The 26,898-nt window shown below is 37.9% G+C and overlaps 1 protein-coding gene across 16 annotated transcripts in view; it reads right to left on the minus strand.

Moving 5' to 3' along the window:
• ROBO2 (roundabout guidance receptor 2) overlaps nucleotides 1-26,898 on the minus strand; it is a 1,429,762-nt gene that overhangs the window by 189,310 nt on the left and 1,213,554 nt on the right. For all 16 annotated transcript variants that reach the window (XM_070455070.1, XM_070455067.1, XM_070455068.1 and 13 more), the window contains exon 3: nucleotides 1,917-2,074. In XM_070455070.1, the coding sequence (XP_070311171.1) occupies nucleotides 1,917-2,074 (158 nt within the window). The remainder of the gene's footprint in view (nucleotides 1-1,916; nucleotides 2,075-26,898) is intronic.

The raw sequence follows: 26,898 nt of genomic DNA on the forward strand, positions 1-26,898 counted from the left end.
TTCAACAGTCTTTTATACTTAGGAAGAAAAGATCGTCAACCTTTTCTCAACTAAATGCAGTAGAATAAACGACAGGTTACAAACCATGGAGGCCATTTTCCTCCCCTTGAAGATAAAACTGACAGTATGATTTGATTTGTTCAGTGGAACTAAAGCAGCATTTTACCAGAAGAAAGGTACCTGCACATAGGGACTTGACTGCTTGCTGCAGTTGGAACCCTGAGACCACTATGGGAATGAGCCCAAGCTGGGTACATGCTAAGCCACTTCAGTCGTGTCTGCCTCTTTGCGACCCCATGGACTATAGCTCACCAGGCTCCTCTGTCCATGAAATTCTCCAGGCAAGAATACTGGAATAGGTTGTCATGGCCTCCTCCAGGGGATCTTGCCAACCCAGGAATCAAACCCATGTCTCTTATTTCTCCTGCATTGGCAGGCAGGTTCTTTACTACTGGTGCCACCTGGGGAGCCCCTAGCCCAAGCTAGTCTCTGGAAGATGAGAGGCTATGAGGAGAAGAACCAAGATGGCTGGCTTGCGAGGTAGTCAATGGCCAGACATGTTAGTCTGGGAAAGTTATCCTAGGTCATTCAGCTGTCAGAACACTTTCAGACAAGCCACAGAAGTTGGAGGATGCCTAGCAAAGACCAACCAACATGGCCAAGAGCAAATGACTGTCAACTCACGCACAGAATCACAGAGTAAGTGCAATGGTTGTATTGTGGGATGATTTGTTACAAAGCAAAAATTTAATGATTACAAACACAAAAAAGAAAATATTTAACAGAAGCGCATTCTCCTAAGTTTGGTAGCCAAACACAGACCATTGGGAACCAAATGATTTTTCACTGTAGATCTCCACTGTCCACAGTTCAAACAAGAATACTCATGTGAATATGCTGTGATCTTTGCATGGCCTCTCTGGTTCTGTGTTATGATGTAATCACAATGTACACGTAAGAATAAAATCTCACTTATATATTTAAAGATAATAGACACCCAGACTATATGGACATTTTAATAGAAATGGTACATTTGTTCTGTTAAATGACGCATTATTTTAAATAAAATATATTTATTCTTCATTATTGTACTAAGTACAAAAATTGTACTAAGAACAATGTCAGAAGTTTGAGGCATTATCTACTATTTCAGTGACCAGCTCTCACAAACTCCACATACTAATGTTGAGTAGATCCTCTGAAAAAAAGAGTCTGTACACCATTTCTCTAACTTTTTACCATTTTCTGGGTGTTTCGTCTTGATATTAATCAACTGATTAATGATGATCAATTTCCCTTGAAAACGGATTATTTTTCTGTAAGGGTTAAACTGCAGAACTTGGCAGTTATTTTAGCATTGATTTTACTCTACATCTCTTAAACTTTGAAATGAATTTTCGTAATATTTTAGTTATAAATATTACATTGGAAAAACTGGAAAAGAGCTTGAAATATTCATCAACACAAATTATTTCCTTTTATAGTTTTGAAAGTAGTATGAAAATAAATGTTTTAGTTAATACAGTTTATGGTCATCATTTACACTTTGACACTTATGTACTGCATGATCAATAAATGCATCTGGAGTTCCTAAAAAGAGCTTTTGACATCAATATTCTACTAAAAAGATATATTTACATATTCAGATTGGTCCAGTTATTAATATAGCATATGCACTTTATTTATATAATTTTGTCTCTTTGAAGCCTCACTCCAAAGTTTTCATTTGGGTATCCTTTTTCAGTCTTTTCAATATAGTATAAGTAGTAATTAGCACTCAAATAGAGTTATATAACTTTATTAATGATAAATAACAAATAATATAAATAAAAATAATACAAATAATATATATAAAATACATCCATTTTAAAGCTTGGTATCCAACCCCTCTGGGCATCCACTCTAATTTTACTCACACTTATTCTTTCTTCCTTGTCATCAATTCGAATTTTGTCTTTTTTCCAGTAGATAGTAGGTTCTGGGTGTCCCCGGGGAGGCTGGCACTCCAGGATTGCAGGCTCTCCGGCTGCCACTACAACATCTGTGGGATTTTGCCGGAAGTCATCTCGTAACACTGAAGAAAAACAATTGCAGTAAAAGAAAATTCAGTGATAGTAACTTTAGGTTTCTCTTGCAAAAGGCAACTTCAAGTCTTAAACATGCCCGTCTTAAAATATGTCAGAGCCAACCTGAGTGCTCATCAACAGAGAAGTGACTAGTTATATGATTATGAATCTCTTCTATAAAATCTGAGTTTAAAATGAGATAAGCTGGAGGAAAATAAGATGAGAAACACTCATGATGCAGTTCTGAGATTTAATACAAACTCAAGGTACAAAACTGTCTAGGTAATATGATCCCATTCTTCTATTCAAAAAGCATATATGTATACATACATGTATATAAATACATGAACATTAATTGCCATGCTTGTTAAAATGAAAGCCCTGAAACATGTCATATGCACACGGTCTGGGAGCATGTATGCACATCAGTCAGGGAGGGGAAGTGGAGTGAGATCTCTCTGAGAAACGCTTTCTGGTGACATGAATATGGACAGGATCCACACTGTTCTCATTACACTTCCAAAGATAGATTCATTGTTCACCCTTGTAACGCACTAGCACCCACATACACAGGACTACATTTTCATTCTGTCTGCATCTCCACCTGCCGAGCGACATCTGGGCAGCGTGACATTCGGAGCAGAGATATCCCTTATAGCAGCTTTGCCAGTCTGAATTTCCCCTCCTTTCATTAGGAGAACAGCAGGTTGGACCTCCGTTGTAACCTCCGAAAATCTGGCATGCCTGGCTCTCCAAATGTCACCTATCTATCTCTGTACTTTTCTTCCCCTGGCAAGATGAAAAGCCTGGAGAAACGACTCCCTCCCATCAGATTGCAGAATGCTGATTTATTTAGCAAATAAGGACTATATCTATTTTAGGGTAAACATTCAAAGAAGTATTTGAGAAAACCGGTGAAGGAGATTAAGGGGTACAACCTACCAGTTATAAAATAAATCAGTTAAAAGAAAATAACAGACAGCAGAGGGAATATAGTCCACATTTTATAATAATTTTGTATCATGTGTAATCTATAAAAATATTGAATCACTACGTTGTACACCTGAAACTAATGTGATAGTGTAAGTCAACAATACTTCAATGAAAATATAGTTGAAAGCAGCTAATATACCATATAAGACAACAGCTTCCGCTTTTTATAACTGCTTTGAAATTTTCTATTCTTCAATATTCTAACACTGACAAGTTTTTTTCCCAATATACTTTGGGCTAGAACAATCACACATTCACACAAATGCATGTGTGCATATGTATGTGTATGTGTATGCATGTACACACACATACATTTTATATATGTAAATTGGTCAAGCTATTTGAAACTGGTCAAGTTATTTGAAATCAAAATTGGGCAGCTTGTGCTAGCTTGTTATGTAAATCATCTGCTGCAAACATGGATTAGGTCAAACCAACTGCCTTTGATGTTCCATAATGAGACCCACTTCAGCACTCTGCTTCTTTGTTGGGCTAAGTCTCCAGGTTAATTGTTCTTCTCCAAATAAATAAAAATCCCCTGTCCTGAAAATAGGTCCAGAGAGAAAACTGAGTGACTTTTAGGGCTTTTCTTTTCTTGTCTCTTGCAACAACATGGTTTTCCATCTTAATGAAGTCATGGCCTTTTATGAGATCAGAGAACCTTGTCTCCTATTGAAGGAACCATAAGAAAAAAGTGAGCACAAATTGCTCACTCTCAGTTTATAAGCTGATTAATTTACTGCTTTAGCTGCTGTGGAAATGTGTTCAATTTGAGCAGAGTGAACTGCATATTTTTTGAGCTCTCTTGTCTAACTGGCAAGAAAGATGCGATTTATATGCATAGGGGTTTGCTTCTGAATGGGCTGAGAGAAGTGTGCATAAATGTGATGTTCCAACAGGAGGGGAAGAAGGGGTTAACACTGTGGTTCCCTACTGCAGGTAAATCCTCTAGGGAGAGCAAGCTGGTGATTCATTTATATTCTAAATAGAGAACAGCTGCCTATTTATGCAATGTTAAGACCTGCAAAAATATGGTAACAGGGTGGTGAGCACCCCTACAATATCCGGTACTGGCAGCAAATGGTGTTTTGGCAGGCCCTCAATCTGTTCCAAAATGACACATCTGGCCAGTTGGAGGACCTTCTCCAGAATGGTCTCCTCACAAATCATAAGCCAAAAAGCCTCCGCTCAAATGGCACTTAAGACCACTGCAAATCATTCAGAAACATAGTATTACATCAATTTGCAACAAGCCAAATTAAGACAGAAAAAAAAAAAGGTCCTTTGACATAGGGGACAAAAAAAGAGAAAAATATCATAACAAACTAAGGGCTGCTACTCTTAAACAATATAACATGTGTTTATGGCATTCACAAAAAAAAAAAAAAGAAAATGACTCCAATTTGCAAATGAAGCCAAGAAATTGAACATCAACTGTAATTTTAGGCTTTCAGACTATTCACCCAGAGAGTAGGGTGAGATAATAGTATAATTGGTACTGTACCCTCTTCAACTTGTAAAAGGCTCTTTTGGGGGTTTGTAGAGTAATTCATTTTTGCTCAGTGATACCATTTCTTTCACCCTGTGTATTTGGGGGTACTAAAATATTTTCTTTTCTCTCAAATAAAACATTTTGGAGAAAAATAACCCTTTCATCAGAGTCTAGCACAGCAACAAAGAATCTTAGGAATGTCTTTTTTCTTTTTTTGGTCTTGGAAAGTTGTTATTTTAATTGAGGGATAATTACAATATTGTTGTAGCTGATTTCTTCCATATATCAACATGGATTAGCCATAGGTAAACGTTTGTCCCCTCCCTTTTGAAACTCCCTTCAAACTCCTACCCCATCCTACCCCTCTAGGTTTCTCTCCTTCCCACCTGGAAAAAGTAATTTTTTACTCTTCTCAAATTATATAAATGTTGTGACACTTGCTTATGTGTGTCTGAGGTTTGTATATCCCTTAGCAAGTATAAAAAAAGTAAAATTAAATAGTGTTTACCTATTTTTGGCTAATTCTTAGTTTCTGTCTTGGATTTTGCCCTGTGCTTTATTACAAGTGATAAAAAAAATTGGAGGTGTTCTTTATAGTAAAGGATTTATATATGTGAGATAAAGGGAACTGAAACAGTTCCATAAATGTAAAAAAGTAAAGCAAATCCAAATTGAGTCTATTTTTTTTTCTCATTAGCCCCTATTCTAGAACACACACACACACACACATACATATACAACTAAAAACTGAGAGCCACATTTTCACTGTGGCTTGAGCAGTAAGCCAAAACAAGAACATGCAGCAATATGTGTATTACCTAGAGCTCCAAACAAAAATAGGGTGAAGAGAAATAAACATGAACTGAAAAGAATCTGGTTAAAATGACAAGAGCTGGGAGCGGGATAGTGGTAAGTTTTTTTTAAAGAAAAAAAAATATAATAGGTAGACTTTTGATATAGTATGTGCTTTGCAGATCTAAGTTTAGGATACAAAGGCTCAAATCTCCATGGGGAAAAACAGAAATGTAGTTGGCTAGAACCCAAGTATTCATTTCTGTATATGAGCTGAAAAGCAGAAATGAGAATTCACTGAGCTAGTTATAGCCTGGATTAGACCTGAATTCTTTTTACATTAACATGCAGAGTGACTTAGACAGTTATTCTGGGACATCAGTAGATTCAGAATTACTACTGTGTTTGATATGATAGAGTTCACATTCATGACATAAATATCTATAACAAATTATTTCAGTTCTACAGGAAGATACTGAATACTACAATGTACTTTGCACAGTCTTATAAAATAGTTAAGGAATACTGTATTAAATAAAGATGACATGATGGTGCCTGTGGTAGGCTTTGGAATGACACATTTATTGTGGTAGGTAAGTTCAGAGTGTGAATCCTGTATATCTGACGCTAGAAGGAAATGGCAACCCACTCCAGTGTTCTTGCCTGGAGAATCCCAGGGACAGAGGAGCCTGGTGGGCTGCCGTCTGTGGGGTCGCACAGAGTCGGACACGACTGAAGCGACTTAGCAGCAGCGGCGACAGAACCTACATATAGTCATTACGCTACAATGATCTGTAACATCACCTGCATTTATTTTTCCTGTCACCGCTGTCCTAGTTGAGGGTGTCTTATCTCTTCCTTAACTACTTCAAGAGTATTCTATTTAAACTTGTCTTCTGATTTCTCTTTTAATCTCTCTACTGTGGTATTGTGAGTTTGCTAAAGTGCACACATGATCACATCCATTACATTTTCACAACTTTTAAAGGCTCTTAAGAAAAAATCCTCTTCTTAATGTGACATCAGAGTTGTATAGAATCAGGTCACCACTTATATTTTCAGGCTCATCACATACATTCCAGCAAGCCTCCTATACTAGACACACAGAGGAACATCTCATTATCAATGTACAGTAGCCTATATAATTTTTCTACTTGAAAACCTTCCCCAGGTAACTCTTTGTCCCCATACTTTTCCCTATTTCTTTCTTTAAACACATTCTGTCCCATTGGTGTCAGTTTAAGCTTCACTCATCTGAGATTTCCTTTTATATGTACATTGGACAAGGTGGTGGTGGTTTAGTCTCTAAGCTGCGTCTGACTCTTTGTGACCCAGTGGACTGTAGCCTGCCAGGCTCCTCTGTCCATGGGATTTCCCAGGCAAGAATACTGCAGTGGGCTGCCACTCTCTTCTCCCGGGGATCTCCCCAATCTTGTGATCAAATCCACGTCTCTTGTATTACAGGCGGATTCTTCACCACTGAGCCACCAAGGAAGCCCCCACACTGGACTAGATAAACCTCCAAAGGGCTCCCATCTTGAAGGGCATCAGATGAGTTCATCAAGTATACTTGAAAGGTTGACTGAATTGATCAACTCCTCTTCAAAAGGTGTGTGTTGCAGTCTTTTTCTTATTGTATAAAAGAGACTACTGTGTCTTAATTTGATTTCAAAATGTGAGTTCTGAAGAACAATTTCGTTGGTAGGATTTAGGAGACAGTGCATTTTTCTTGACCACCTGCAAGCTCGCATCTCTCAAAAATAAAAGCCAGGCAGTTCAAAAAGTTCAGAAATCAGTCATTCAAACAAACAACATATTTATGTACAACCAATAAAACTGCTACAAAAAAATGATCGTATATCATAGTAAATATTACAGTGGGCTAGGGAAGAAGTGAGAGCCATTCCTACAAGTGGTACACATTATTTTCCCATCCTCAGCAGCAGCAGCCCCAGCACCACCTCTCACCACCGGGGATGAGCAGGTGTAATCCCAGCCAGCCTGAAGCTCAGGTCCTCAAGTCTACCTCCCAGGGAAGCGCACTCTCTCTCTCCCAGCTGCACCAAATGCTATCAGCAGCCATGCTGTGACCCCACGGGGAGCACCAGTCTCTAAAACTTAAGACTCTGCACACTAGGAAAAAAAAAACATCTGGGTTCTTGATACCATAACTGAACAAATCAATCCTGAAGACTGTGTCAAATCAGGACTTTCTACTCCTGTGATCCAAAGAAATTCTCCCATTCATTCATGAAATAGAAGTCAGTCGTGTCTTACTCTTTGCAACCCCATGGACTGTAGCCTGCCAGGCTCCTCTGTCCGTGGGAATTCTCCAGGTAAGAATCCTGGAGTGGGTTGCTATATCCTCCAGGGGAGCTTCCCAACCCAGGGATCAAACCCAGGTCTCCTGCATTGCTGGTGGATTCTTTACTGTCTGAGCCTCCAGGGAAGCTTTTTTATTCATAGGCCAGTTTAAATAAAGCTGCCCCTTTCAACTGAAAGTTCCCCACTGACAAGCTATAATAATGCTGCATTTTTCTGAAGTTGCAATGACCAAAAACCTACTACATCTACAGAGGAAACATCATTCACAACAAACCACATTATCATATTTGGTACAATCCAGCAAGACATGGTCAGAGTGGACAGGCCAGTCACCCGCTACATAGACAACACAATCTGATATTTAGGGAACAAGTCACAAGTGGTTTCTTCTGCACAGAAGGGGAATGGGAAAGAAAGAACTCAGTGGGGCGACATCCTGCTACCGCTGCGCAAGCTGACTCTCTGGCACTTCCGCAACACGCTGACAATTCCAAAATAAGAAGCTCTCGCCGCTCCTCATCCCACTACGATTCCCTGTGCAAGCAAATCCACTCAGCAAATGGTCCAGTTAAACCAGTACTCTGAATCGGAGCATGATGAATGAACAAGGATACCCTGTGACTCGCTCATTTTCAAGCCATAACATTTTGTGAGGCCTAGAAATCTGCAGGGAATAAACACACAAACACACAACTCACCCAGGAGGAATGGCCAGCTCCAAATGTCTTAGCCGAGTCTCTATTCTTGAATCCTTTTTTTAGCCCTGTTCTGTTCTTACCCGCAATATAATTTGAAGTCCCCCTAACAGTGCCAAGTCTTCCTTAATGTTTTCCATTAATGTTTAAAACTTGAAGGATTCTTAGAAACTGCATGGAAACATTGTGCTCTCTGTAATTTCTATCTGTAACGTCTGTAATGCATATGTTCTCCTTGGGGACCAAGTGTTGAGATCATTCATAAACTCTCGGATCACACGTGGCACTGCAAACTGGTGACATCTGACCATGGCAGACTCGAGGCCTGTCTCTGGTAATCATTTCCTTTGGTTTGAGTTAAGGAGCCAGCAGTTGGCTCGCCTTCAACACTTGGAAGTCCTATTTTTGGCAAAGGCTAGCATCTGATATTTGACAGGGATCTGCATACCCTATCCATTAGCTTGAGAGGAAGTTGCGGTTTGAGGCTAATTAATGTTTAATCAGTTTCTCTTTTTTCTTCCCTTAAAGTGCCATTGGCCACAAAATTGGTTATGTGGGATTGGTATCTCTAGAATAACAGAAAACTTAAAGACAGGAGGGCAGCTTAGAGGCTGTGCCCAAATGTAGTATGTCAGGAGGAAGACCTCATGTAGGATTGAGGGTACTGGCCTAAATGTGTTCAAGGCAGCCTTCCTTCATTGTAAAACAAAAACTCTCCACATCCCCAAAATGTTCTATTCTGCCACCCAAGCTGCTTCCAGGACCTGCCCTTTTGCGAATTCCAGTCTTGGTCACAAAGATGGCTGTAACTCTGGATAATGGAAGAAATAATACATTGAATTTAACATTCAGAACTGACACAGACTAGTCCTAAAAAAAAAAAAAAAAGCAAAACATCAAATGCGCTTTCTCAAGGTGGTAAAAAAGGTAAACACCAGATTATTTCAAGCTAAAATACTGTCTCCGACTTTTCTTCAATCTGGGTTGCGCCATAAATAAATAAATAAATAATCACAACATCTTTATAGGATTTACATTTACAGGATGATTACAAATAACCATCTGTCGGCTTCTAGCTCTTCAATCTGGTTCATGTCCCATTAGCCTTAAGTCTTCAGTTAAAGAAGTTAGGCTGGTAGGTATTAGTTAGGTTTGTTACAGGTCTTGTAGGGTGTTTTTTTCCCCACTATTTCCCATTTCTCTTCCTACCCCTCTTTCTCTTTCACCTCATTTAGCTCTCCCTGTTAGATCAAAGAATACGAAAAATTAAAATGGACAAGTCTCATCTATATATGGACATATACCTGTGTAAAAATTTTTAATGCAATATATTTATGTATTTATTTATGTATAATTTTAAATTTAAAATATGTATAAGTATATACTTGAATTCAAACTTCCATATTCATTACTGCCTTAATGTTACATCTGCCAATTTGAATAAAGGAATAAAGACCACCATTGAGTAAATATTATGTGCTGCTTTATTCTGGATCCTAATAGGTTACCACTCTCCTCCCACCTTGTTAGTCCTTATCTGAAGGTATTAGCTGTTACAGCACTCTAACACTGTGCACTTCAGCAGCTTTTTCCTGTCATTTCACCCTCTCCTAGTATCAACGGGTTAGTGCTCTGATATTTCTCTTCCATGGTGTATTCTGATGTGCCTGATCAACATGAATTACAATGCCAAGTAACTGCCAGATGTCATGAGTTATAAACTCAATAGTCTAAGGATTATTACACATTAGGGCACCCAACAGTGCAAGGGTGTCCTGGAATTTATGTGTTATTTATTACCTATTGGCAGGGTCTCCAAGTAATCTCACCCCTGCTGATGAAATGAGGGTTGGAAGGAGAGGAAGGTCAAGGTCAACCTTCCTTGTCAAGAATGCCAGTTACTCTGAAACTACTGTCGCTCTATCTTTATCGCCCTCTACCTGAAACTCAACAAAGTTTTGAATAAGTGGGCTATATATTATAATGCATCTATGGGCTTTCAGCATAATTCTGCTGATTTCACATTTTCCACCACTTCACCTATTTTAACAATACATTTCATAACACAATCATTAGAGGTCTGATTTAGAGTGCAACCATGAATCTTACCATAATTCATGAACTTAAAAATGACCACTGGAAGAGAATGCTGTTTATTACCCAGTTTTACACTTGAACATAGACCAAAGCCTAACAGCATGAAACTTACTGAATTCTAATGCAACAATGAAAGTATTTTTTTTTCTAAACTTGTGGGATGAGGACTCTAGTGTGCACAGCCGTTGAAATATAATTCTGTATACCTGAGATTTTCATAATAATAATTTTTTAAAAAGCGCGTTCTACATGCCTATGGACTGTTCAGTCTTTCTCATCCAATATTAAGATTTGCATACCTCTACACTGCAAAATATGGCATTTCTGTAAGCTGTCAGGAATTTTGCTGAAATGAATATAATTTGACATCCTATATTCTTCAGGAAATGTTCTATTTGATTACTACATGACAAGAAGCTTGAAATGTTTCCTAATCCAGAATAGAGCATATTTATTTTTAAATTGGCTGATTAAAAAAAGCTCTATCATCTCTACTCTATTCCAAAGATCCAGTAACCTTCTTTTCTTTTGCCACCAAATGAATTCTGAATGCTGCAGTTAACATACAGCAATCTCATTACCCAATCTACCATAAATCTTCAAAAGCATCACCATGTTTTGACAGCTAAGCAGGAGAAGAGGAAGCAAGAAGCATATTCAAGCACTTTTTATGAATGCAAATGTGCTAAAGACAACATTTAAATTATATCAGAAAAGTCATATTACATTATGGACAACAACCAGAAAACAATGTGCTTGAACCTATGAGCAGCACAATTTCTTTTGTTCCTGATACTAAGTCCACAGATCCCCACCTCATTCATTCAATCTTGCCATATACTCTATGAAAACAAATTGATACCAAAGAACAAACAGTGGATATATTTTTAAGGTGTAAGTGATACTGAGTGCTCATGATTAAAATTTATGTTTTCCCTAAAGTGTTTTTTAAGTATTTTTAAATTCATGTATACTCTAATCAAACCTTCGTATCTTACATGAAACTAGAAAGATGTCACATTAGTCATAGAGGTTTAGAAGAATCCCCCTCTTCCTCTGATGTGGTGGTGGTGTTCAGGTGCTAAGTTCTGTCTGACTCTTTGTGACCCCGTGGACTATAGCATGCCAGGCTCCTCTGTCTTCCACTATCTCCCAGAGTTTGCTCAAATTCATGTCAGTTGAGCTGGTGATGTTATTGAATCATTTCATCTTCTGTTGCCCTCTTCTATTCCTAAAGGGTCTCAGTCTTGCCCAGCATCAGGGTCTTTTTCAACGAGTTGGCTCTTCCCATCAGATGGCCAAAGTATTAGCTCTTCAGCTTCAGCATCAGTCCTTCCAATGAATATTCAGGGCTGATCTCCTTTAGGATTGACTGGTTTGAACTCCTTGCAGTCCAAGGGACTCTTAGGAGTCTTCTCCAGCACCGCAATTTGAAAGCATCAATTCTTCAGCACCCAGCCTTCTTTAGGCTTCAACTCTTACACCGAACATGACTACGAGAAAAAAACATCGCTTTGATACCGACCTTTATCGGCAAAGTGATGTCTCTGCTTTGTAATATGCTGTTTAGGTTTGTCATAGTTTTCCTTCCAAGGAGCAACTGTCTTTTAATTTCATGGCTGCAGTCACTGTCCACAGTGATTTTGGAGCCCAAGAAAAGAAAATCTGTCTTCCTGTGATACCCTAGAGTCAGTGTTGGTCAGCCACAGAGTATATGCTCAGTAATAAGGAAATAATGAGTCTTCTGCTATATTTTTATTCTCTGGGATCCATGGTTATTCCCAGGACTAGGACTCAGTATACTTTTACTCTCAAAATAGTCAGGGATAAAAAATAAACAGACAGAGCCACTGTCCTCCTGCTGGGGAATGTGTCAGCTCTCGGTATGGAGATAACCACCTAGATGCATGTGATTTCTTTGGCTTCCCTGCCTGGGAAGAGATGAAAACTTGACGACTAAAATTTATCAGAAAGTCTGCCAAATCTTCATTATTTAGTTCAAATCAAAGCTATTTATGATGCCAGACTATTAAAATTCACAAATTATTATAATTCACAAATTATTATAATTCCTAATTTTGGCCATTTTCATGCATCACCTATGTCACCTCACCCCCAACTCTTTCCTCTAACTTTCTACAAATGGTAAAATTAGAAATTATTTTCTCAATGCTATCCATGAACGATCAAATTATAACTTCTCTGAATGCAAGGCAAAATACAAGTCTAAAATGTAGGCCAAAAAAGAAAATCTGTGGTTAACAAACAGATTTGCAAAATGAATGAGTGGATCCTAAATAATCAGATGTTACCTATATTTATCCAGTGATGTCAAAAGAGCATGGCTTAATACTGCCCTTGAAAAAAATTTTTTTTTCCACATTTGCTTAAAAGTAAGCCTTTTGCTTTCATAAATTTCTAGGAGACACGGTTTCTGTTCATCACTGGGGATTTTTGTCTGTGGGTAAAAGAGCTGAGTGGGGAGTTTGCCCTATAAGATATGTCATTTCCCAGCTAATATCACACAAGTAGATGAGGAAAAATTTATTCATTTCTTCTGAAATCATAAATATTTAACCTAACCTCTGACTTGAATAACCACATTATTTTATCCTCCATATTAAGCATTTGGGAAACAAATGTAAGGATTCCTTGTAATTATGCCAGCACAGTTCCTGAAATCCAGGCAGAATGTTAACTTACCCTCTTTTCTTCCTGCTTGGTGTATCCTCTAAAAATCTGTGCTGCCTCATCTTTGTCCCCTCAATCACAATTCTCAGTCACACTGGCCTTTCCTCAGGTCCTGGAACATAGCAAGCTATTTTCCATTCTAGAGCCTTCACACTGTTTTATATTTCTAAATGCACTCCAGTTCCCCTCCACCATTTGCTCAATCACTTTCATGGGAGAGGGAACTTCCAATTAATAAGTGTTTTGGAACTATTCCTTTTTGACAGAGAAGCAATATGGCATTATGGTTTAAATAATGGGCTTAGTCAAAGGCCTGGGTTTGAGGCCTAGCTCTGCTATTTTATTAACCAGATGGTCTCATTCAAGTCTCTCAGCCTTATTAAGCCTCACTTTCTTCCTCCATAAAATGGGGATATTAAATGTTTATGTCTTTGGACAGTTTTAAAGAATAAACAGACCAATCTCTGTAAAGTGCACTGTTAAGTAAAGAAAACATTTCAGAAATGAGAGTTATTATTGCTAGAAATACTAGTAAAAAAGAAGGATCTTGTAATCTTACTTTTGTATCTGACTCTAAATGAGTTTTAATGATGTCAATTTTTAATTCCTCTGAGTGTCAAACAGTTAAAAATCTTCAAGAACTCTAGCTTATGTATAAAAAATTCCTTTTTTAAGGTCTTGAGGGTCAGAGGGTCAAATACCACGCAGTTGCTACTGGATGGTGGTAATTACTGAGTATTGCTGGAGTTGGGATTCAGATAGAATAGTATAATCCTAAAGTCAAAAGTGTTTAGGTATTATTTTAAATGTGCTCAGTCGCTCAGTCATGCCCAACTTTGCGACCCCATGGACTCTAGCCCACCAGGCTCCTCTGTCCAAGAGATTGCCCAGGCAAGATTACTGGAGTGGTTTGCCATTTCCTCCTCCAGGAGATCTTTCTGATCAGGGATAGAACTCATATTTCTGTCTCTTCTGTCTCCTGCATGGCAGGCAGATTCTTTACCACTGTGCCACCTGGAAAGCACTTAGGTATTATTATTTATGTTGTAAAGTATTAACTGAGCAATAAAATGTCACTGGTCCCTCCAAATCAAAAAGTTTAATTTACTCATTAAGGTTTATCTACTTTATTTCTAAAAGGTGATTTCAAATGATGTTTAACTTTGCTTTGTTTAACTGATAACAAATAAATTAGGTATTTTCACTTTTCCATCAGTTCCAGTTGTAATCACAACTTTGAGACAATAGAAAAGTTTTTTTTTTTTTAACTCATTTGTTTCTTTTTAATTTACTAAGCGGGAACCAACTATTTTGATGGTGACAGATGCTATGTGTCTCTCACACTTAGAAGTATAAGATATTTCTAGCAGAGATCTTGCCCTCAAAGTGCTAAAGAGATTTAGGAAAGTTATCAAATATAACTCAAAAACCACAATCAGAAAGAAAAAAAAAAGCATTCAGCATCAAAGAACAGCATTGAAAGTGCATTAAAATACAAAGGAGGGAAAGTGTTTTCAACAAGGAAGGCATTTTCACAGGGCCAGCTTCAGAGTAAGTTTGGAATATGCACTGTATGCTTTAATTAATTACAAAAAAGAAAGAAACATGCTGGAATGTGCTTGCACGTACAAAAAACAATCTCTGGAAGGACATGCAAGAAACGAATAATAACAAAGACTTCGCAAAGAAAAACAAAAGTGGGAAGGGAGTGATGAGAGAGGAAGACTTCACTATACACACAAATGTATCAATTAGTTACTAATATATATATTTTACAGTGTATAAAGAAAAAATAATTTTGACTCTGAGTGTTTTCAAAGAATACCATCTGCTCCAACTGGATTCAACACAAAGAGCTGTATGAGGGTATGGAAACCTGGTTTCTGACTAGAGTCACCGAGTGACCCAAAGTGCAAGTTTAGAGGAGGACGGTGCTTTGAAATACACATGTCAACACAATATCTGTAGAATGGTAATATGACTGACCTTAGAGATCAAAATATATAACTTGATTTATTGGCTCCTTTTTAAGACAATAAAATTTCAGAAAAAAGATTAACATCGAGGGGGTCTCTTCAGTTAGGAAGAGAATTGAATTGAAGGCCAACTCTGAGGTAGGTACAAGGGATATAAAGGTAAGATGACAAACTTCTGATCTAGACTAAGGCATCTTAAGTGCCTCATCAGAGGACTGGATAAAAAATAAGGAAGTTATAGTGGAAAGAGCCAGCAGTGATGACTGTGCTCGAGATGAGATAGGCTTAAAGTCATTGCATGTGTTTACTGTCGATCATAATCCATAAAAACCAAAATACCACTTATTTTTAAAAAGTACCTCATTTCTTCCAAATTATAAGTTGTGATTCTATAATCCCACTGTAAATACAGGAATCAAGAAAACTATAAATGATTCCTCCTTCAAAAATAAAAACATCTCCATTTGAAGGTTCTTTATGGAGTTTAATTTAGAGGAAATGTGAAAAAGTTTTAATAGAAATTTTGGTTTATTATCTTTGATATGTTTATGCCTTTTATACTCATGATTTTAGTATATAAAAACATCATGAGTTTTTTATTTTAAAACTGGACAAAAGGATACATGTTTATAGAGGTTAAGTATAATGATCTACTAATATAGTTTTACTTATAAAGTGGTGGTATATCATAAAATGAATCATAATCCATCATAAACAATATAATTAACTCTTAAGGAAACTTTCTCTATACCAATAAATTCAATTTTGTCTAATTCTGAGGTTTATGATAATTTAAGCTCATTAAAATATTAGTTAAAACACATTAAGTGCACACAGAGGTAACAGCTTCATTAGTGTAATATGATATAAAGAAAAGAGAATGCTTTATTATCAATCGATTGTTTTCAAAACTGAATATATTTGCATAATAAAAGGTTCACTGTATGTTTTCAATAGTCTTCAAAAATTAAGCAATAATTTTAAAATGTCCTTTCTAAAATTAACTTTCTTCCTGCAGAGTCCTGGTTATTGTTTTTTTTCCCCCCATTAGGAAAAGTGGTCATTCTAGAGATGGTGATTATTAGAGACAGAAAATCATTTGAGGTAATACTAAAATATGCTAACACAGTCTTTATTTCTTTCAGAATATTTTTAATGTTTAGGTAGAAAAGGATTTCTGGGCTTCCCAGGTGGCGTCAGTGGTAAAGAACCAACTGCCAATGCAGGATACATGAGACGTGGGTTCCATCCCCGGGTTGGGAAGACCCCCTGAAGGAGGAGAGGGCAACCCAGTCCTGTATTCTTGCTTGGAGAATCCCATGGACAGAGAAGCCTGGTGGGTCACAGTCCATAGGGTTGCAAATAGTCAGACATGACCGAAGTGACATAGCACACATGTACGGAATAGGATTTCCTTACAACAATAGATATCTTAATCAAATGTTACATTTAACTGCCTTCACTAGATATTATTTTAGTGCCGTGAAAGACCAAAAAGAGTCAGATGGGAACTATATTGGAAATTAACCATATATCCAATATAGATATGATTATTTAATGATTCTCTCTAGCAGTAGCTTAGACACAGTAATTGCCTGATAATATTGCTGAGGGTTAAGATGTGGAAAATTCCTATAGTGATTTTTTTTGTATTCTCCCCCAAATCCTATATAATGAAACCAACACCATGAAAGCACTGCAAAAACATACCTAAGTGTGCATTTCTTGTGTTCTGAGATATTCTCCTAATTTTCCTCACACTAGCCATTACTCTTGCGTGGCCAGAAACTTCTTTTCTTAAAACATGGTCAATGTCACTCAAAAATGGAATTCCCCTAGACACAGATTCTTCATGGTTAACCTCTTTCAGTCCTACCTCCATGCTGATGACCCTAAAATGAATGCCTCTAAATGAATGAGCTCCCTAGAACTTCAGACTTACATTCACTTGCCTGTTTGACATCACCCCTTGCATGTCTAATAGCATCTGGAATTGAACATGACCAAAATTGAATTCTTGTTCTTTGTCACACAAATCTTCACTCCCCAATGTTCTGCGTCTTTGCCTGTGGTACAGCAGTGTATAAATCACTCAAGAAATTATTGTTTTTCCTCCATTTCTGTTACCTGTCACCCATGAACATCCCCCCGCATATATACATCATTTTGTTCATCAGTAAGGCCCAATGACCAAGAGGCTTATCTGGAATCTATTTTTTTCTTTACCTCTAATCCAGTCACCTGGTCTCAGTCACTTTGATCCCTCATGGAATACTGCAGCTGACTCTTAACAACTGAGAGAGCTTATTCTCAGGTTATTTGATAAGGAGACAAGGGCCCTCAGAGGAGGAGAAAGGAACAAAGGTTTTTGGATTTTTTTCTTTCTACACTGCTTTGTCTTAGTCATATAAGTCATTAGTTGTTATGACAACAATCTATTCTTCCTACAACTAGTTTTCTCTAAGCCCAGAGCTAATGATAACACAACAAAACAACTCATCTTGCTCAAGGATATGATCTTCCTTAGCTCTGTTCAGTTCACTTCAGTCATTCAGTCCTGTCCAACTCTTTGTGATTCCATGGACTGCAGCACGCCAGGCTTCCCAGTCCATCACCAATCACCAACTCCCTGAGCCTACTCAAATTCATGTCCATCACATCGGTGATGCCATCCAACCATCTCATCCTCTGTCATCCTCTTCTCCTCCTGCCCTCAATCTTACCCAGCATCAGAGTCTTTTCAAATGAGTCAGCTCTTCGCATCAGGTGGTCAAAGTATTGGAGTTTAAGCTTTAGCATCAGTCCTTCCGATGAATATTCAGGACTGATTTCCTTTAGGATAGACTGGTTGAATCTCTTTGCTGTCCAAGGGGCTCTCAGGAGTCTTCTCCAGCACCACAGTTAGAAAGCATCAATTCTTCAGTGCTCAGCTTTCTTTATAGTCCAACTCACACATCCATACACAACTACTGGAAAAACCATAGCTTTGACTAGACTGACCTTTGTTGGTAAAGTAATGTCTCTGCTTTTTAATATGCTGTCTTGGTTGGTCATAGCTTTTCTTCCAAGGAGCAAGCGACTTTTAATTTCATGGCTGCAGTCACCATCTGCAGTGATTTTGGAGCTCCCCAAAAATAAACTTTCTCACTGGTTCCATCGTTTCCCATCTATTTGCTGTGTACTAATGAATATATAACAGTAATGTATCTTGCTTGAGGACATGTTTCTCCTTTTCAAGAATCTTCTGACTAATCTTACTATCTTAAGATATATGTTGTGGGAGTGGGTCTGTGTAAGACGTTTCTACTGTTAGTAAAGAAAAAAAAGAAAGTGAAGTCGCTCAGTCGTGTCCGACTCTTTGCGACCCCATGGACTGTAGCCTACCAGGTTCCTCTGTCTATGGGATTTTCCAGGCAAGAATACTGGAGTGGGTTGCCATTTCCTTCTCCAGGGGACCTTCCTGACCCAGGGATTGAACCCGGGTCTCCGGCATTGTGGGCAGACGCTTTACCATCTGAGCCACCAGGGAAGCCCAGTTTACTGTTAGCAAACAATCGAAAAACTATACAAAGCCTCGATAAGACTAGCAAGTAGGGCATGCTCCGCGCCCTTCCGGTGTCTATGTCAGAAGCTTTATCTATCCCTTTCCACTCTAACAAAACTTTTGCCACATGAAGCTCTGAGTGACTGAAGCCGTGTATTTGATTTCCTTCGGAGATCATGAATCTGACACTGTTCACCGTAAGATATCACAATCTTATTTTTATTCATCTTACAGTCAATTTTTCACACAGTTGACAGAGTAACCTCATTAAAATTATGAAGCAAATCTTGCCATCCTTCTGCTTAAATGTCTCCAAAAGATGCATCACATCTAGAATACAACCAAATCCTTACTCTGGCCTCCGAGGCATCTTGAGATCTGGACTCTCATCTCACGGCACCTATTCCTCTTGCTCTCCCTCCGCCAGCCACAGTGGCCCTTCTCTTCTTCTAGATAGGCAAAGAATTCTTTAGGTCCTTTAAAATTATTCACTGTGAAATATTCTTCTCCAAAGCCTTCCTTTTAGCTCTCCTCTTCTTGTCCAACAAATCTCAGTTTGTCTCAAATCACTGAGTTCCTCTTTTATGAAGCAAAAAGATCACACATATCTAACCCTTCTGGTATTTTTCCCCTGCATATCACATATCACTATGTGAAGTCATTTTTGTCTGCTTACTTATTCATTATCTATTTGCCTTCAGCAGAACATAAGCCATCTCCATGGAAGCAAGGAGGAGGCCCTTTTTCATTGTTTATTGTTATATATCCAAGCGTCTAGAATGGTATTCTTGGCACACAGCAAGTTCAAAGTAAATATTTACTGAATGAATAGAAGAATGAGGAATTTCAATTCATCATTAAGATAAGACTACACTGGATACAGCTGATTATTACATATGCATCTTTAGTAGAAAGTTTCTAAACTGGTTTAATGATTTATGGGAAGTTACCTGTCCTTTGTTTTAGCAAAAAATAATCTATTTATTTGTATCTATCTATCTATCTATCTATCTATCTATCTCTCTCTCTCTATATATATATATATATATATAGAGAGAGAGAGAGAGAGTATGCTTTGAGGGGCATTACTGTAGAATGATCTCCCAGTAGTGGAACATCAGTAGTTTCTCATTTTCAAATTTAAAAACTAATTCACAAATTTCACATTATTCAAATGGTCAGAAAAAAGTCAGAAATTTATATCACTGCTTACCACATTCATAATCTTTTCAAGATCATGTTCTGCATGTTTATTTAAAAATATCTCAATTATCTAGTTAGGTGGGATAAATCAATGCCAAATAATGGTCAAGATTTCTTGCCTATAACGTCAGTGGAAACCCCACAGTGACCCTGTAGCGTAGGTAGTTTTACGGATTAAAAGACAAAGTTTCCAAGATGCCAACTTCATCCAGTTAAGAAAAGGGATGAGAATCTGAAAGATAATTTTTGTCATTCTAGAGCTTACACTTTAAGATTATTTTGATAGAAACGTAAGTATAACAGACATATTTTATAATTTGTTCACAATAATTAAAGTATATTAAAAATAATTTACATGGAAACTAAGGTATTCATTATAATCAGTTATTATACCATGCTGTGAGATGGTGATTTCAAAAATTAGGTTAAGTGTATTTTTAATTTAAAATTCATGATGAAACTTGCTCCTCTGAATGAATCCCAATATGCACTTGATTCTGTACAAACGCTTTTTCATAAAAACTAGAGAACAAAAGTGAGTGATCAGTATTATATGGTATCTTTCTCTACAATGAACTTTTGCAGCTTTGCTAACGGTAGCTCAAGTTCTTAGGATTTCAGTCTTTGTGTGTTTTTTTTTTTTAATATATAAGTCCATTTCTTCTTTCAGCAAAAGTAAACCTTTAGTCAGACTCCTTTTTATTTTCTTTCTCTGTTCAAAAAACATGCAGCCATCTTGGAGACCATTCAATTCTCAGAGTTACATAATCATTAAGAGATGTTTTCTGCAGTTATAAGTACTGATAGAACATTGTAGCTTCAGGCATTCTGTACCCTCTACAGGTTAAACCTGTGGTTTTGGTGAATGCAAGTCTTTGGTTTGTATCCCAGCACTGTTGCTTATTAGTTACAGGAGTTGGGGCAAGCTATTTATCTTCTTTAAGCTTTTGCTTCTTTATCAGTAAAATGGGGATAATGGTGCCTATCATCAGGGGTGACAATGAGGATTAAGTAAAAATATTTTTTTGGCATTTAGCACATATCTAGCAAAGCGGAAGTATTCATTCATTTTCATGGCTTTGTATAATCAAATAGTGATGTTTAAAGTTATATTTTCCCTTAAAAAGTATTAATCTCCCCACAGTGATAATTCACCATGTTAAGAATAGATATACAAAAAAAGTTTTAGACTAAATGCAAAAAAAAAGGAAATTTCTGATACTGCACTAATTTAATAATGTAATATTAAGTAACATCAAATAATTTGCATAAGTAAGAAAATGGTTATTGGGTCAAAATAATTAGTTTAGGAGAAAAGGAAAGATATATTCATTTGAATGCAGAGTTCCAAAGAATAGCAAGGAGAGATAAGAAAGCCTTACTCAGTGATCAATGCAAAGAAACAGAGGAACACAATAGAATCGGAAAGACTAGAGATCTCTTCAAGAAAATCAGAGATACCAAGGGAACATTTCATGCAAAGATGGGCACAATAAAGGAAAGAAATGGTATGGACAATAACAGAAGCAGAAGATATTAAGAAAGGTGACAAGAATACACAGAAGAATTATACAAAAAAGATCTTCATGACCCAGTAAATCATGATGGTGTGATCACTCACCTAGAGCCAGACATCCTGGAATGAGAAGTCGAGTGGGCCTTAGGAAGCATCACTATGAACAAACCTAGTGGAGGTGATGGAATTCCAGTTGAGCTATTTCAAATCCTAAAAGATGATGCTGTGAAAGTGCTGAACTCAATATGCCAGTGAATTGGGAAAATGCAGCAGTGGCCACAGGACTTAAAAAGGTCAGTTTTCATGCCAATCCCAAAGAAAGGAAATGCCAAAGAATGCTCAAACATCTACACAACTGCACTCATCTCACATGCTAGAGAAGTAATGCTCAAAATTCTCCAAGCCAGGCTTCAACAGTACGTGAACTTCCAGAGGTTCAAGCTGGATTTAGAAAAGGCAAAGGAACCAGAGATCAAATTGCCAACACCCGTTGAATCATCAAAAAAGCAAGGAGTTTCAGAAAAACATCGACTTCTGCTTTGACTATGCCAAAGCCTTTGTGTGGGTCACAAGAAACTATGGAAAATTCTGAAAGAGATGGGAATATCAGACCACCTGACCTGCCTCCTGAGCAATCTGTATGCAGGTCAGGAAGCAACAGTTAGAACTGGACATGGAACAGACTGGTTCCAAACAGGAAAAGGAGTATGTTATGGATGAATATTGTCACCCTGCTTATTTAACTTTTATGCAGAGTACATTATGTAAAATGTTGGGCTGGATGAAACACAAGCTGGAATCAAGATTGCCGGCAGAAATATCAGTAACCTCAGATATGCAGATGACACCAGTGTTATGGGAGAGAAAGAAGAAGAATTAAAGAGCCTCTTGATGAAAGTGAAAGAAGATAGTGAAAAAGTTGGCTTAAGGCTTAACAGTCAGAAAACTAAGATCATGGCATCTGGTCCCATCACTTCATGGCAAATAGATGGGGAAACAATGGAAACAGTGACAGACAATTTTTTGGGGCTCCAAATTCACTGCAGATGGTGATTGCAGCCATGAAATTAAAAGACACTTGCCTCTTGGAAGAAGAGTTATGACCAACCTAGACAGCATATTAAAAAGCAGAGACATTACTTTTGCCAACAAAGGTCCATCTAGTCAAAGCTTTGGTTTTTCCAGTAGTCATGTATGGATGTGAGAGTTGGACTATAAAGAAAGCTGAGCACTAAAGAATTGATGCTTTTGAACTGTGGTGTTGGAGAAGACTCTTGAGAGTCCCTTGGACTGCAAGGAGATCCAGCCAGTCCATCCTAAAGTAGATCAGTCCTGGGTGTTCATTGGAAGGACTGACGCTGAAGCTGAAACTCCAGTACTTTGGCCACCTCAAAACGAGTTTGAGTCATGAGATGGTTGGATGGCATCACTGACTCAATGGACATGAGTTTTGGTAAACTCCAGGAGTTGGTGATGGACAGGGAGGCCTGGCGAGCTGCAGTTCATGGGGTCGCAAACAGTCAGACATGACTGAGGGATTGAACTAAACTGAACTGAATTAGTTTAGACAGTTACATTAATTAACTACTGTGGCACTGTAGTTTTACTTTATAAAAATCAATCATTTACTTTTAGAGTTGTTTTTCTTAGTAAAAACACATAAATGGGTGAAATTTTCAGCAAAATAAAGTGTCATAATGGTAGCAAGTAAGAGCAAAGAATGACAGTACTATAAAGCCGGGTGATTTTTTTATGCCTAATTCTTAGCAATCATTTAATTTCCACTTAAAGGCAGACATTTTAACCAAAAAATTAACTCCTTCTTAATACAAATTTTCACTATGCTCAAATTTGTAAGACATCTTCTCTTTTTATTGCTTTAGTTGCTGGACAAATATTTTCATCATTTACTAGACTGGGTATCTGATGCTGTGTTATACAGCTGGTGATGCCTAAAGATTAAAATAAATCATTTTGAGAACACAAATGTTGAAATAGAAGGAAAAAACAAAACAGGTTTAGGTCCTCAGGAACCAAAATTCACCTGTTCCTGACAGTTCCATCTTCCACTCTCCAAATGCCTGTTAGTAAAAGAAAAGCAGTCCAGCCCACCCCCTGACATCTTTAATTGACTTCCTAGAGAGTGTTATCAAGAGCTACTCAAGCGGGGCTAATAGTGCCTGCAGATTGCTCACACATGGTAAGGCTGGGTGTGTTGGACTTTAAAAGGGCTGGAGGGAGAGCATAATCTCTACTCCGCGTGGGAACAAGAACCAAGGGTTATCTGAAAAGCAATAAATAATCCTTCACCACTCTTGAGACAGAAGGAAGATGTATAATTGGGAGCTGGGGATATTGGTCCTTACATGCTGACATCCTGAAGATGCTTCATGTCACCATATTTAGATTGTGACCCTGAGTTGTGTTAGAAGATAGGCAACTAAAGTCAGAAAAAGACATGGGCCATGTGGAGCCTTCCTTTTGGCAATTAATGCTTAGTCTTTTGAGAGCATATCGTACCAAGAGAGCCATCTTACGTTGAGAAAAAGCAAAACGGATCTGGCAGAATTCAGACAAGTGCCGTCATTTTCACTTACGTGTAAAATGTCATCCCTGTTGGGAGGACAGCGCATATGGTGCCTAAGATCTACTTCTTGGACTGCTGCCTAGGCACACTGGGATGAAAAGAAGTTTGTTTGTTTGTGTCCTTTTCATTTCGGTTTTGCCACTGAATTTCTCACTTCTGTACATTAGAATTCAACATTTAATTGAAACAGAATGAAAGTCCTGTACACAAAAAGCAGCATGATGTGTACCTTTTAGCTTTTATTAAAACATCATATTTTCACATGAATGTCGGCCTATCAGTTCCAGAACTACCCCTACTTCCTCCCTACCAAGTTAAGATTATTTACTTTGAAGCAGGGCCAAGCCTTGAGGTTTCTTCAATTACCAACAAAACATAAGTGATTATGTTTCATATCTATAGAGAGCTACTCCTGTTCATTCTCAATTTTGTATGTTTAATGACTAATGTCATTTGATTTCTGCATCAAACTATGGAAAATTTTACTGTCCAAGTAAAAATACTAAATAGCTTTCAATACTTTTTTCACATCCTAGTTGATACTCTGTTGCATGTTACTTATTTGGAGTTCTATATAGAATGTGCTGTAACAATATGGTATATTTTTATACCATCATAGGAACAGGGCTCAGAATTCAAGGTCATGCGCATGTGTGCTGAGTTGCTTCATTGTGTCTGGCTCTTTGTGACCCAATATACTGTAGCCGGCCAGGCTCCTCTGTCCATGAGATTCTCCAGGCAAGAATACTGGGGCGGGCTGCCATGCCCTCCTCCAGGAGATCTTTCTGACCCAGGGATTGCACCCTCATCTCTTATGTCTCTCATGTCATGCGAAGTGGTGCCTCATTGGAAAAGACCCTGATGCTGGGAGGGATTGGGGGCAGGAGGAGAAGGGGACGACAGAGGATGAGATGGCTGGATGGCATCACCGACTCGATGGGCATGAGTTTGAATAAACTCCGGGAGTCAGTGATGGACAGGGAGGCCTGGCATGCTGCTGTTCATGGGGTCGCAAAGAGTCAAACACGACTGAGTGATTGAACTCAACTGATAATGAAAAACAGTAATAATCCTAGAAAATTTCAAGGGTACATGATGGTTTCTTATGAATTTAGAAGAATGTAAAAAAGATATTCAAAGAACAACCTTTCAAGATACCAACCTATGAAATGTTACAGGTTAGCCACACTACAGATTAATAATAATGTTCTTGAGAGATGATGCCAGTACAGAGTTAGAGCGATATCACAGCAGACACTGCTGTTGTGGAGAAGATAAATATTATATTTCCATCTTTCTACCTCAAATGTATTAGTATAAGTAAGGACTAAATGAAAAGGTTCTTGGTAGGCAAGAAATGTGGGGCTTCCCAGTAGCGTGGCAGGTAAAGAATCCGCCTGCAATGCAGGAGACCCTGCTTCCATTCCGGGGTTGGGAAGATCCCCTGGAGAAGGGATAGGCTACCTACTCCAGTATTTTTCAGCATTCCTGGTGGTTCAGACAGTAAAGAATCTGTTGGTAATGTGGAAGACCTGGGTTCGATCGCTGGATGGGGAAGATCCCCTGGAGGAGGGCATGGCAACCCACACCAGTATTCTTGCCTGCCTGCGGACAGAAGAGCCTGGTGGACTACAGTCCATGGGGTCATGAAGAGTCAGACACGACTGAGCAACTAAGCTTGCACAGAGCAGACAGGAACTGGGAGGTAATCAGGAGACTTTTGACTGCAAAGGAGTCTGGGGTTTAGCATAGGGCATGACCATTGTGATGGCAGTAGAAATGTACAGAAATTGATAACTAGGGACTGTTAAATTATAACAAGGCAAGATAAGAGAAAAAGTAAAAACAGTTAAACAAAATTAAATGCTTCTCTTTTGTTTTGAAACAAAGTTACATTTATAGGATAAACAACAGAGTAGCTATCAAAATAAGCATCGATGTCCTGCACAAGTTTGAAAAAACCAATATACTAGCAGATGTTTGTACCATAAGTAAACAAATAGTTCAAGGGGAATGGTAAAAATAAAGGCCCATGGTAAGAAGACTTTGAGGGGATGCCAGTCTCAGATAAGGCTACATACATGTTCACATTTTAAAAAAATTCTGGTCAATCCAGTTGTAACAATTGATAAGAAATGAAAATTTGAAAACAAATATTCTCAGGTGGCAACAGGAAGGGCATGTATTTAAAAACACTTAAAACACATGAGAAATCTTCCAGTCTCCTGGTGATCCATCCTTACTTTTCTTTCTAGAAACTTATAAGAAGGTCAAACTGTTACTTGCTTTTTTTTAACTTGCCTTTGATTTGGATAGTTAATTGATGTAAATTAATCAAATAATCCTTTAATTGCATGCTATGCACTGAAATAGGACCTGTAAAATAACAGTTAATAAGATGCCATTTCTGTCATCAATGATTCAGGACTAACGGGAACTCTACACATTCACATCACCAGATGGTCAATACTGAAATCAGATTGATTGTATTCTTTTCAGCTGAAGACAGAGAAGCTATATGCAGTCAGCAAAAACAAGACCAGGAGTTGACTCTGGCTCAGATCATGGACTCCTTATTGCAAAATCCAGACTTAAATTGAAGAAAGTAGGGAAAACCACTAGGCCACTCAGATATGACCTAAATCAAATTCCTTATGATTATACAGTGGAAGTGACAAATAGATTCAAGGGGTTAGATCTGACAGACAGAATGCCTGAAGAACAATAGACGAAGGTTCATAACATTGTATAGGAGGTGGTGATCAAATCCATCTCCAAGAAAAAGAAATACAAAAAGGAGAAATGGTTGTCTGAGGTCTGACAAATATCTGAGAAAAGAAGAGAAGTTAAAGATAAGGAGAAAAGGAAAAATATACCCATTTGAATGCAGAGTTCCAAAGAACAGCAAGGAGAGATAAGAA

The sequence above is a fragment of the Odocoileus virginianus genome, chromosome 25 (genome assembly GCF_023699985.2).
Source record: "Odocoileus virginianus isolate 20LAN1187 ecotype Illinois chromosome 25, Ovbor_1.2, whole genome shotgun sequence".
In the NCBI taxonomy this organism is placed as follows: domain Eukaryota; kingdom Metazoa; phylum Chordata; class Mammalia; order Artiodactyla; family Cervidae; genus Odocoileus; species Odocoileus virginianus.